The 13,715-nt window shown below is 42.6% G+C and overlaps 1 protein-coding gene across 1 annotated transcript in view; it reads left to right on the top strand.

Annotated features, from left to right (window-relative positions):
• Positions 1 to 13,715, top strand: part of PLA2G4A (phospholipase A2 group IVA) — a 78,175-nt gene that overhangs the window by 24,663 nt on the left and 39,797 nt on the right. The window contains exons 3-6 of the mRNA XM_068416968.1: positions 694 to 842; positions 4,838 to 4,951; positions 8,681 to 8,718; positions 12,005 to 12,146. Of these exons, the coding sequence (XP_068273069.1) occupies positions 694 to 842; positions 4,838 to 4,951; positions 8,681 to 8,718; positions 12,005 to 12,146 (443 nt within the window). The remainder of the gene's footprint in view (positions 1 to 693; positions 843 to 4,837; positions 4,952 to 8,680; positions 8,719 to 12,004; positions 12,147 to 13,715) is intronic.

The following is a 13,715-nucleotide window of genomic DNA, read 5'->3' as shown; positions in this document are numbered from 1 at the left end:
TTTATCAACGTGTATTTTTCTCCCACCTATAATTCTGATTAGCTACAGCTGGCATATGTTTATGTATTTTCAGTTAGTGTTCTGCACAGTTATTATTCAAATATACTGTGTAAATAAGGTCTCTTGATTCCGTGGTGACCTCCACAAGGCTCTGGTGACTGCAGTGGCTTCAGATCTGAACAGCTCTCCTTACGCTGCGTTTAGCAGTGTGTTAGTGGCTTGATTGGTCTCCTTTATGGTTGCCAAACCAGCAAGGGTGAAAGGGGATCCAAAACTATGTACCAAGCTGCTTGTTTTCATTATTAACTGAAGTCTGTTTTCATGTAATACTTATTCTGTGACACAAGCCAAAGTAATGAAAGGCTAGAAAGAGAGGAAGGGATAAGAGCTTTTAAAAATAATTACCACTGCCTGGTAGAAGGAGACATATTTCCAATAAACTTGAATCAGTCCCGGTGCCATTCTGTTTGTTCAAGGCTTTTCTCCTCCTCTCTTAAAAGCAGCATGTCTGTTTCTTTCTGGGAGATTATTAATATCATTGTATCATTCTTGTCCATATATTCATGTAATTTATGTAGTTGAATATTTTTCAGTGTTAGACCATGAAGTGATCTGTGGTTTCACGTAATTGTATTGATTATTACAACCCAAACTTGAGTTTTATCTAACTTGAACATCGACTTTGCTCTGTAGTTGACACTCCGGATCCCTATGTGGAGCTCTTCATCCCATCTGCCCCTGACTGCAGGAAGAGAACGAAACATTTCAATAATGATGTGAATCCTGTGTGGAACGAGACCTTCGAGTTCATTTTGGACCCCAACCAAGAGAATGTTCTTGAGGTAAATCACGTGGCTGAGCTGCATCTGTGAAAATGGAAGTTGTACAATGTCTGGAAGATGAAAATAACGGTAGCTTGTACGTGTGTGGCATCTGTTGTCTCAAGGTTTCAACTTTTTTTTAAACATTAAAGGCTGGGTTTTGCCTTTAGGAGTGGTGCTAAGCAAGAGGGGTTGTATAAATCGTATTACTCAAGGAGTAGCCTTGAGAGTCATTGTGAGATATGCCTCAGGAGCAGTCACAGAGATGACTCTGAGGGCTAATAGCTTACTGTTCTTCACATCAGCCATAAATTGTTTTCTCCCTGCTTCCTACACTGATTCAACTATTATGGAGTATGAACAGATGAGGGTAAAGTCAAGTCTCTGCCCATTCCCTGCTTCTCCTTGAGGAGACAGAAAGCAGAAGCATGGTTCTGCTTTCTCCCCTATGCCTGGAGCCAAGGGCTGGGTAGCCCACCCAGTGATGTTTTGGGTACTCTTGTTCCATGTGCAGGCTTGTCGACGAAGCCACCGTTAAGTCTCAGTATGTTAAGCCTTTCTGGGTTGTGTACAAAAGGTGAGTGTTAAGTGTAACTATTTTATGAGTGGGGTTTAAGGTTATCTATAGTCCTTTGTTAGCTTGGTTTTTCATGGGGGATGGCCCCAACACGTTAGGTCCTCTGACCCAAGCTTACGGATTTTCAGTCTAAGTTGGCCAGCTGGGACAGAGGTAAAGCCTGTGAAGCTTTTCATTGAGCTAGTAACCGTAATCTCTTGGGACTAAACTGTTCAAGATCTGAAAATTGAATTGTCCTTCTTACAAGGCTCCCTGTGTTCCTGGGGAGAGGGGTAGATTCTACAGTTTGGGGAGGAAGAATCCCATGATGAGCTCAGTGGAGCATGAAGAACTACCGTATGCATCCTGCACAAGAGACAACAATACTAGGAAATTCACAATACCTTCACAGCTTTGCAGAAAGCAGATTACCCAAAATAGCTTCCACCAGCTGGTCAGGTGCAGCAGTCACCTGAGGTGATTCTTACTAAATGTTTTGGTTGTAGACATGCAAAATGGCCACATGAAACTTGAGAAAAGTTTGGAATCTCTGACTTAGTTCTTAATTTCTAATAAGAAGTCAGGCAAATAGATATCCTAGACAAACTGGCTGCCCAGTGTGCCCAGGTGGCCAAGAAGGCCAATGGCATCCTGGCCTCTATTAAAAATAGTGTAGCCAGCCGGTCTAGGGAAGTGATCGTCCCTCTGTACTGGGCACTGGTGAGGCAGCACCTTGAATCCTGTGTCCAGTTGTGGGCCCCGCACTTCAAGAAAGATGTTGAGGTGTTGGAGCGAGTGCAGAGGAGGGCGACCAAGCTGGTGAAGGGTCTGGAGGGTCTGACCTACAAGGAACGGCTGAGGGAGCTGGGGTTGTTTAGCCTGGAGAAGAGGAGGCTCAGAGGTGACCTTATGGCAGTCTACAACTACCTGAAGGGGGGTTGTATTTGAGTGGGAGTCTGCCTCTTCTCCCAGGCAACTAGCGATAGGACAAGAGGACACAGCCTCAAGCTTTGCCAGGGGAGGTTCAGGTTGGACATTAGGAAGCATTTCTTCTCAGCAAGGGTCATTAGCCATTGGAAGGGGCTGCCCAGGGAGGTGGTGGTGTCACCATCTCTGGAGGTGTTTAAGAAAAGACTGGCCATGGCTCTTAGTGCCATGGTGTAGTTGCCATGGTGGTGTGAGGGCAATGGTTGGACTCGATGATCCCAGAGGGCTCTTCCAACCTGGCTGATTCTGTGATATCAGGGCTTAGAAACAGGAATAGTGATTCTGGCTTCTTTGTGAGAAAGCATTTGTGGAAATAGGAAGAAGAAAAGAAGAACTTGGGTTCATCAACCTGCCTTTGTTGTGGTGTGGGAAATAAAAATTGTGTCAGTTTCACCTGATGAAGCCTTTGTGGGTTCTAACAGAAGTCCTGGGACAGAGAGTTTTACCTGTCTCTTTGCAGATCCTGTGCTTTTTTGGAAGATCTGCGGGAGCTACAGCTGGCTAAATAGTTGGTGCAATCTGTAGTAGCTCTCATGATCTTCAAATGATGAGCAGAATGGTAAACTGAGGAATAGGAAGTAATAGTTAAGGTATTGGTTTTACTGGTATTGTATAAAGACTGGGTCAGATTCTGCTTGTAGTTACACTTAGGCAGCTTCCCTAGTAATGTGTTAATTTATTGAGTACAAAATTTTATTCAAGGATTTTTAAAGGATGAATTATTAAAGTCACAAACAGCAGCGGCCAGTGGCTTACCTGCTGCCTTCTTGGGAACAGTACCACCTCTTGTACTCCATATCTTTATGCATTCTGATGTGAAGAGGTTGAAATGCTGGCAAAGCATTAATTTCTTACTGTTAAGTGATCTCAGATATTTTTGACCATGTGGAGGCCTGGGTCACAGAATCACAGAATCAACCAGGTTGGAAGAGACCTCAGGGATCATCGAGTCCAACCGTTGCCCTCACACCACCCTGTCAACTAGACCATGGCACTAAGTGCCATGTCCAGTCTTGTCTTAAACACCTCCAGAGATGGTGACTCCACCACCTCCCTGGGCAGCCCATTCTGATGTCTAATGACCCTTTCTGAAAAGAAATTCTTCCTAATGTCCAACCTGAACCTCCCCTGGTGAAGCTTGAGGCTGTGTCCTCTAGTCCTATCGCTAGCTGCCCGGGAGAAGAGGCCGACTCCCACCCCGCTACAACCTCCCTTCAGGTAGTTGTAGACTGCACTAAGGTCACCTCTGAGCCTCCTCTTCTCCAGGCTAAACAACCCCAGCTCCCTCAGCCGTTCCTTGTAGGTCAGACCCTCCAGACCCTTCACCAGCTTGGTCGCCCTCCTCTGCACTCACTCCAACACCTCAACATCTTTCTTGAAGTGCAGGGTCCAGAACTGGACACAAAGTCCAACCAATTGCTATTGGTTTTAAAAGACAGCCCTCAGAGATTACAGCAGTGGGCCTAAAGTTCTGCAAGGAAACAGAAGTACGTAGATGCCATTAAAATAATGAGTTCTGTCCTAAAATAAGAGGTCATCATTTCAAAGCAGTGCTTGTGGCACAGGATGAAGAAGATTCTTTATAGCTGAGAAGAGACTGGAGCCAGATGTAGCAACTAGTTGATCAATGATTGTATCTTGATTCCATTTGTTTTATGCAAAAGACACGGTCCAAGCCACAAACATACAATATTTTAGAAGATACAGTTACACAAAGTGGAAAAAAATTGTAAGCCAAATGGGTTTGGAGAACTCATTTAATAGAAACCATGTAAATGGTAATTTGAAATTCTTTCTGAACGTCCTACCTGAGAACCTGAAAGGCTGCCACCAAGAAAAGACTGCTAGGGGTAGACCCACATGGATTAGAGTTGAACAGTGTTCTGCGGTATCCACATGCATCTTTGGATAGTATCACATTTTGAAAAGGTGTATGCTCTGACAGGGCGAATATGAGAAGACACTTGAAGATCTGGCTGGATACAGAGAAAAGCTTTGTGTCCTTTGGAATGCTGCACATTTTGCCAAATCATTGCTATAAAAATTTTGGTCTGTAGATACAAGGCTAGGACGTATGGATTCTGTCTTCACTGAAATGTTTTTTTGGCATATATTAGTTTCTCCATAGACAAGTTTTCCTAACTGGAAGTTTGAAGTAGTTGTATATGTATATTTTGAAGTTATTATGTCTGCTTAGAAAGATGGTGAGAGTTACTGACAAAGGTGCTCAGATGAAAAACGCTTCGTAAATGATCCTGCTGTAGTCATGCAATTGAATGCCTTGAAGGTGCCACCTACACTATACGTGAGCTTAGACTGGTTTAAAGAACATGTCTGTTGGCATTGGGCGTTGACTGGGTTGGGTTAGGCCTATTCCTTTTCCATATAATTGTTTTTTACTTTAGGCATAGGCTGTATGGAATCAAAAAGGGATTTATCGAAGTAGAATTGAATACCCGTGTATCTTTTCTAGGTTACTTTGATGGATGCCAACTACGTTATGGATGAGACTCTTGGCACATCCACATTTCCTATATCTTCTCTGAAACTGGGAGAGAAGAAGGAGGTCCAGTTAACTTTCAATGATGTAAGTTGGAACATTCATAGCTTTGCCTGTGTTGGTGCGGCTTTGAACATGATGGAAAGCTCTTAAAAGAGCACCTGAACTGAGAGGCCTAAACTGTTGTGCAGACCAGGATGTACCCCATTTCAGTCCTTTATCAGGTGTCTGAATTTTATCTGTGCCACATTCTGGTTAGATAAAGCTTCTTCACAAACCAATAGAGGACGGTGCTTATAAAGGCCAAGTGATGCGTCCTAAGGACTCTCGCTGAGTCTGATGTTACTCAGAGTATTCCCTCAGTCGCTTTGTTGGAGCAGAAGAAAAACATTTGGCCTGCTCTTGATACTCATCAGAAGTACGTGTTCCTAGATCAGAGGAAATCCAAGACCATTTCAGTCTACCTCAGTACTATGTATGTATGTGTTTTCTTAATGTAGAGCTAAGTTTTGAATTCAAGAAGGGATCAGAATATATCATGGAGGGGGTAAGGGTGGCAGCCTTTCAGTCAGGAAAGAGCTGAATATGCGGGGGCACACGAGGGGGTATCTCAGGTGAGGATTGTTCTCTTCATACCCTGTTCTGAAGCTCGTTTTCTAAGCGTTCACTGTAGTCCATAGTTAAACACAGAGTGCTGGCCTAAGGGCACTGTATTTATCTTCTTACAGCCCTGCTGAGAGGAGAATTAAGCAGTGTCACTGAATGCCTTAGTGTCCCTTCTGGGAGAATCCTCTTTAAAGGTCTAGTTTCAAACTTTCTCTTGCTAAACCAGTTTCTGCACCACTTGGTTCAATTTAGTTTAATGGTCTTCGTCAGCACGCGAGGTCACGCAGGTTTTGCCGGTCAGTATATTACCTCTACTGATGCCTGTGGCTTCCAGAAAGCTACCAGAAATTCTTTTATTATTATATGTTTCACTTTCAATAAATGGCTTGTTGTAACACAGCCCTGGTTAACATGCAATAAGGCGTTAATGTGAACGCTCTTAAAAAAAGGCAAGTCCCAATCGGATTATTCTCTTTAAGCACTTACACAAAACAGATGGAGCCAGTTTAACAGGTCAGTCTGCCTTCACGGTAATTCCTGGAAATTGTTGTTAAATCTGTGTGTAATTGAGCTTGTTCTGCACATATTAAAATATCGTCGTTTATTACAGAGTAACATATCCCAGGCCATTCTGAACGTAATTCAGTACTTGTGGTTATATCCATCACATCTGCTTATTTTTATATATATATATATTACATGCATATACTGTGTGTATAAATGCTGTCTGCATTTCTGTTTTGGACTGTGGTTTATTATATGATCAGAGGTCTTGATTTGTGACTGCTCTGCTGTTTTCCATGTGAGATAACTTTAAAAGTGTGGTTACAGCAAATAACTGGTTAAGGCCTGTTGGAAATCGGAGAGTTTCATATGTAAGATTTAGCATTTAATTAGACGTAGCCTCAGGGCAGTTGGAATTTTGATACCTTCTTTTTTTTTCCTTTTTTTTTTTTAAGGTTACTGCATTTTTTGAAGTTTCTGCATATTTTATTTCACTAAGTGCTTCAGTAACGTGGGTATACAGGGTGTGGGCTGACTGCAGATGCCTAGTTCTATCAGGCACGAGGTGCCGTAGTGAGAAAGAACTGATGAATAAATTTTGAAAACACAGTTTACAAAGCTCATGCCGATAACATAAGGCCTTGCCACGTTACAGATGTGCTTTAACTTCTCATTAGCACTCAGCAAAACTTGGTAGCGTACACAGGGGAAAATAATCAGTGAGAAAAGCCAAATACACGCTGAAAGGTATAAGCAAGTGGTAAGAGAACATGAAGGCAGGTAGACAATTTGTATGCACAACGTCTATTCCTGAAATTTCTCTGTCAGTCTTATAAATACCTGCCATGCTATTTCCCTGTTGGAACGTTTCACTTCAAAGGTTGATCTAATACCATGTGCATACATTTTTTCAACCGTTGGATCACTGCATGGTTTCTGAAGTGCTTTCTAAATTAGTAATACCAGGTGCTGGAATAATGTAATTACCACCCTGTCTTTGAAGTATTTCCGTAAATGACTCTTCACACTGTTTCTTCATGTTCTCCCTTTGTTGTTTCTTCGCCTTTCCTTTCTCCCACCACCCTGGTGATACACCACCTCATTTACAATTCCCGTTGCAGAGAGCAGGAGCGTAGTACCAGGTTCTACCTGGCCTGTCGGCAGGTACACAGGGTGTGGGAGGCCAGAGGCAGCTTTGCACCTCCATGTCTTTAAATACTCTGTGTAAGCATCAAGCAAACTTTCAGTCTGAGGTGTTCTAGCTCCATTCCTGGTGATGGCATACCACAAACGAGGAGGATAATCTGTTTGTAGGTAGAGGCAGAGTGAAATAAGACCCTCTGTGTGAGCCTGTTACACATCTACAAGGCTGTACTGGTATGTCGGTAGCCATTGCATGTGAGAGAGCTTGGGGAGATCACAGAATCAACCAGGTTGGAAGAAACCTCTGGGATCATCAAGTCCAACCGTTGCCCTGACACCACCATGTCAACTAGACCATGGCACTAAGTGCCATGTCCAGTCTTTTCTTAAACCCCTCCAGAGATGGTGACTCCACCACCTCCCTGGGCAGCCCCTTCCAATGGCTAATGACCCTTTCTGAAAAGAAATGCTTCCTAATGTCCAACCTGAACCTCCCCTGGCGAAGCTTGAGGCTGTGTCCTCTTGTCCTATCACTAGTTGCCTGGGAGAAGAGGCCAACTCCCACTTCACTACAACCTCCCTTCAGGTAGTTGTAGACTGCCATAAGGTCACCTCTGAGCCTCCTCTTCTCCAGGCTAAACACCCCCAGCTCCCTCAGCTGTTCCTCATAGGTCAGACCCTCGAGATCCTTCACCAGCTTGGTCGCCCTCCTCTGGACTCGCTCCAACACCTCAACATCTTTCTTGAAGTGTGATGAAGATGCCTGTTCTTTCTGTCTTATTTCTAGCAACCTCATACTCTTTAATTTTCCCTAACAAATGCAAGTGGTGCTTTAACCATCATTTTTTAACCTTTTGCTTGCAGGGAACCCCTTTAAGTGCTCTGTGAAAGGGGTAGAAGAGACAAACCCATAGCCTATGAGTCAGGTAGTTCTGTGTAGTCTGCAAGTGAAATCATTAATTATGTAGTGACATCTATTAATTTATTTGCATCTTTTAGAAACTTATAAGCAGTCACTCATCTTGATTGATAATTTAAGTGTATTTAACTAGGGGAAGACCCTTGGTGGCTCACGTGGAACACAGAACAGTCATTCCCTTACAAGTCTTTATTTCAGACACAAGTTGAGTATGAAGTTTACCCGATGAACTGGGAAGCGAGTGGCAGATAGACTGTGGCTGGCAGTAGAAGCAAAGGATCATAAGTGTGTGAAGACAACGAGATCCCTTCAAGCCAAAGATGAATGGCCCTGTCAGAAAGTGATTGTCAGTGGGAGAAAGCCAAGACGATGGGAGCTGATGAATGAAAGCCAGGACCTAGCAGCACCTAGCAGCATTTTCTACTGTATTCAGTGCTGGTGGTGTATTTTGGAATCACATGGTGTGCTTTTAAAAAAAATGTTCCATAGAAAAGAAACCCGTTCGTCTATTTCAGAAATGTCCTCCTTATTAAAAAAAGTGATTTAAAGAAAAATTCTGACAGTAATAGTTAATGTTCCAGGTGTGTTTGTGGTTTTTTTCCATCTGTAAATGTTGTAACTATATTTAACCATTTCTTGTTTAGGTCACAGAAATGGCTTTGGAATTGTCTCTTGAAGTATGGTGAGTATCTCATATTTAAAAAGAAAAAGGTGGAAAATGTATTAGCAGCAAAGGTATTTTTTTATTTTACTCTTTTCATTAGAATTTTCTTAAAAACATGTCAGGTAGAGTGCAAAAATTTAATGTTTTAACATAGAAATACCAAGTACTGCAAAGTCAGGAGATTAAAAATTGAGGGTTGTTTTCACATTGTAGTTCTATCAGACTTAAACACCATTACTTGTGCTACTAGGTGTGCCCTTTCCAAATGTCTGCAGGAACAAGGCCATCATATATGAGTTTCTCACCCTGGTGTACGTTAAGTGCTTTCCTTTTCAAGGGCTTTTTCTCTAATAAACTCATAGATACCAGGTTCAGCTCTTACCCTCATTATTTTACCTTCTGTGGTAACTCTGCTTCTCACGTTAACTTTCAGCGTATATGGATACTCATTACAAACTGCCCCTGAAATGTATTTGCATGTTAATACCGTGCAGTATCACAGAATCACAGAATCAATCAGGTTGGAAGAGCCCTCTGGGATCATCGAGTCCAACCATTGCCCTGACACCACCATGTCAACTAGACCACAGCACTAAGTGCCGTGTCCAGTCTTTTTTTAAACACATCCAGTACTGAAGTCAAAGGCAAAGATCTCAGTAGGGCCAGGGTTTTACCATGTGTAAAGCTAAGTGGTTGCCTACCTTTTTTTTTTTTGCTTTTTTTTTTTCCCTTCTCTCTAGGTTCTTTCTGCCCCTTTCTTAGCCTATCTAGGTGAAAGATCAAAAATCACCTTGAGGCATAATCAGAAAAATATCTTTTAAGTCTAAAAAGGAATTACTGAGAAGAAGGCATTTAAAGAGTCTTTTTTTTGTCTGTGACTATAAATAGCAGTGCTGAGCACTGTAACTGTAAATGTAAAACTCCTTCACAATGACAAGCATCCCCCAGGGATAATTTGTGCTCATCGTTTTGTGCTAGTAGCGACTCATGTGTGGGTGGTCCTCTAGACCACCTCTAAACCTTCCAGGGCTCGTACATTACAAGTATTACATATCTCTGACGTTAGATGAACAGAAGATGCTTGGCTGTGTCTTGCTGCTCTTAGGCAGTAGGCGTTGAGATATGTTAAACAAAAGGATCTGATCGAGTTCTGCTTTGTTCTTCTCGGATGGCAGCACAGATTTTAGATTCTGCGTGGACCTCTTGTTCACGGTATCGTGTATACCTTCATGGAACATTGCTTCTAGGCAGTCTTTTTCTCCCTTTTTCTTAGTCCCGTTATTTTATTACATAACAGGATTTTAAACAATCTGAAGAATTATTATCTGTGCCTAAAAAGATCCATTTCACAATTGTATGTTCTTCACGAAGGACTCTTAAAAATGCTGCCTTGTAGCTAACGTGTCAAAGTATCCACAAACATTTTTAGCTCATCTTTGTAAATACGAGAATTCAGTGAGGCAGATACCAGGAGAAATTTGTGCACTGCTTCTCGCTGCTGTCTGCTAGAGGCAGTGCTGCTGGGAGGGATTGCAGTTCAAACCCTTGCAAGGGCATACAGGTGCAGTGAGTTAACTAGTGCAAATGAGGTGACAGTTCACAGAATTACAGAATCAATCAGGTTGGAAGAGCCCTCTGGGATCATCGAGTCCAACCATTGCCCTGACACCACCATGGCAACTAGACCAGGGCACTAAGTGCCATGTCCAGTCTTTTCTTAAACCCCTCCAGAGATGGTGACTCCACCACCTCCCTGGGCAGCCCATTCCAATGTCTAATGACCCTTTCTGAGAAGAAATGCTTCCTAATGTCCAACCTGACCCTCCCCTGGCGAAGCTTGAGGCTGTGTCCTCTTGTCCTATTGCTGGTTGCCTGGGAGAAGAGGCCGACTCCCACTTCACTACGACCTCCCTCTGGGTAGTTCAAATTGTTTATCCTGCCTTGATACCTGAAATGAAAAGTGGGAGCTGAAGTTGTAGCTTTTATTTAAGTACAGTATTGAGGTCTTTATGCAGCCCTATATACATTTTTGATCTCACAATATGGGGAAAAAAAACCTGTCCTGGTGGACAGCAGGATGGCCATGAGCTGGCAAGGTGCCCTTGTGGCCAGGAGGGCCGATGGCATCCTGGGGTGTATTGGAAGGGGGGTGGTTGGCAGGGCAGGGGAGGTTCTCCTCCCCCTCTACTCTGCCCTGGTGAGGCCGCATCTGGAGTATTGTGTCCAGTTCTGCGCCCCTCAGTTCAAGAAGGACAGGGAACTGCTAGAGAGAGTCCAGCACAGAGCCACGAAGGTGATTAAGGGGGTGGAACATCTCCCTTGTGAGGAGAGGCTGAGGGAGCTGGGTCTCTTTAGCTTGGAGAAGAGGAGACTGAGGGGTGACCTCATTAATGTTTATAAATATGTAAAGGGCAAGTGTCATGAGGATGGAGCCAGGCTCTTCTCAGTGACATCCCTTGACAGGACAAGGGGCAATGGGTGCAAGCTGGAACACAGGAGGTTCCACATAAATACGAGGAAAAACTTCTTTACGGTGAGGGTGACCGAACACTGTCACAGGCTGCCCAGAGAGGTTGTGGAGTCTCCTTCTCTGGAAACATTCGGGACCCGCCTGGACATGTTCCCGTGTGATATGATCCAGGTAATCCTGCTCCGGCAGGGGATTGGACTGGATGATCTTTTGAGGTCCCTTCCAATCCTTGACATTCTGTGATTCTGTGAAAAAGCTAGCGAAAAAGGCTTTTTCCTCTGGCCAGCCAGTACAATTTATGCGGAGATCCATACAGTTTTTGATTGTGAGACTGAATGGATACAGAGTCAAAATTATCCTCTCCTCTCTCAACATGAACCTCTAACTTAAGAAGAGTATGTGTTAGTAGAAATGTATGAAAATTTTTCGTTGAGTTCTTTGTTCAGTGGATAAGCAGAGAATTCAAATTTCTAGACTCTAAATTTGTAATTGTATGTGAGTGGTGAACTCACTTGCTATATTTTTATTTATTTTTTTTTTAAGACCACCTAATGCACCACTAGGAGCTGCATATTTTGTGTTTGGTTTTCACTAGTATGTGAATCAATGAGGTTTCTATATCAAATGCATGTCTTAAAGACACAGCGTGCCTTTGTTCTTTGTGTCCGTAACTCCATGAAATCAGCTGATGCAATTGTGTTGCATGACTAATAATAATTTTATTCTATTTCATCTTCTGTGAGTTAATGAGGAATTTACTCTTACTTCCATTCATTTCCTGAGGTGATATTTTTAATTCTGTTTTGAATTATGCCTTTCTGTTTCGCAAAATAGCTCTTCAACCGATCTCCGGTTCAGCATGGCTCTGTGTGATGAGGAGAAGAAATTTCGGCAACAGAGAAAAGATAATATCATGCACAGTATGAAATCATTTCTAGGAGAGGAGAACAGCAAGAACCTGACCACTTCTCGTGATGTAAGTTTGGAGAGTTCACATCAAGACTGGTATCACCTTTGGAGTCCTGCGTTTGTCTCTCAAAGGAATGAATGAGACATATGAGGTAGAAGGGTTCAACGTAAAGACAGATGGCAGAAGCAAAAAAATGTCTTTTTTCTCTACATGCATACAATATTTAGAATGAAGAATAATTTTTCTTGTCCTCGAAATGTATAGATTAAAGTTTAACGAGACCAAATCCTGTGCCAAAACGAAGCTTTGCTTACATAAGATACGGTCATTACATGCAAAAGGACAAGACTGTGTAAGTGCCATCGTAGGACAGAAATCCCAGCTTTCCCTTTGCACTGGCACCTTGAACAAGCTGGTGTAACTTTTATCTGGTTCTTTGTTTTAATCCTTAGCAGGCTGTGCCTAGGTTAAAATTGGGTGAAGGAGAGAAATCCATGCTTTTCATTTTGCTCTGATTCTGAATTCCATGCTTTGTTAAGGTGTTCGTTCTGAGCTGAGATCGTCATCTGAAAAGTGCCCAAAGGGCATGTGAAATATCTGCTGCACAAGAAGTGTGCGGTGGCTCTGGGCACGTGCCCAGCCGCAGAACCTGCCCTTGCATGCTGGATATCCAGCCTGTGCTCTTAAAACGGCCTTGGCTCTATGGCCTTCGTGTCTGAAGGATTAGGCAGGAAATGAGCTGTTTTAATGTTAAGAGTCAGCTTAGAAATTAGTTTCATTCCTTCCTTCCTGTCATCTTTTCCTTAAGCCCATTTTATAGGATTAGGATTATGAAGTTTATTTCTTAGAGAATATGAGAAACTGCAGCGTTCATTGACTGGCTGGTGCTCTGTACCAAGCCAACAGAAAGATCTAGATGGACTGGTGGTGGTTTGGGTCGCATCAAAGTGAGGAAGGGTGCTGAACCCTACTGATCTTTTCAGTGATTTCGTAAAACACTGCATTATTTTGAGTTACTTAAGGATACACTTGGTACAGATCCACTTGTTTTGTAGTAGCTTTTCCATCATCCTCTTTCCTTGCTTGTTCCCTGTCCTGTTCTGCTCCCAGAATTGTGACAGGAAGACGGTGTGTATGTGGGGGGGTGTCAAGCAATGAACAGAGTCAATGAATTAATCTGTGTTGATTAATTCATTGATATTGATTCCTTTTGTGGGTTTTTAGTATAAGCAGAATGTGACTGTCTTTTGCAGAAGCTGGAACGAACACTGAAGAATTCCTTTTAAATTTCTACGAAGTTTTGAGCAGGTGGTAAATGTGTTATTGTATATTTTTGAACTCTGTCTTGCATAGTAAAATGTGCTTGTGTGAGCTTTCTGAGGAAGATGAAAGGATTTGACGAGTATCGTGCGTACTTTATTTGTAGAGATATATATTGTGCATATTATGACAGAACATTTTCAAGGTTTTTCAGTTTTCAGTTCAGTTATTTTAACCTTAACACATGCAAATCTTATCAGAATAGATAACTGTGGAGGTGACATTGGTCTGATCTTCTACAGCAGAACAATATCTTTCTCAGAAAGGATGCAGATATTTTGCCAAGATCCAGTTAGGACTGGAGTGATACTCAGT

The sequence above is a fragment of the Nyctibius grandis genome, chromosome 21 (assembly GCF_013368605.1).
Source record: "Nyctibius grandis isolate bNycGra1 chromosome 21, bNycGra1.pri, whole genome shotgun sequence".
Taxonomy (NCBI): Eukaryota; Metazoa; Chordata; class Aves; order Nyctibiiformes; family Nyctibiidae; genus Nyctibius; species Nyctibius grandis.
The sequence above is the reverse complement of the archived record's forward strand: the minus strand, read 5'-3'. Positions and strand labels throughout refer to the sequence as shown.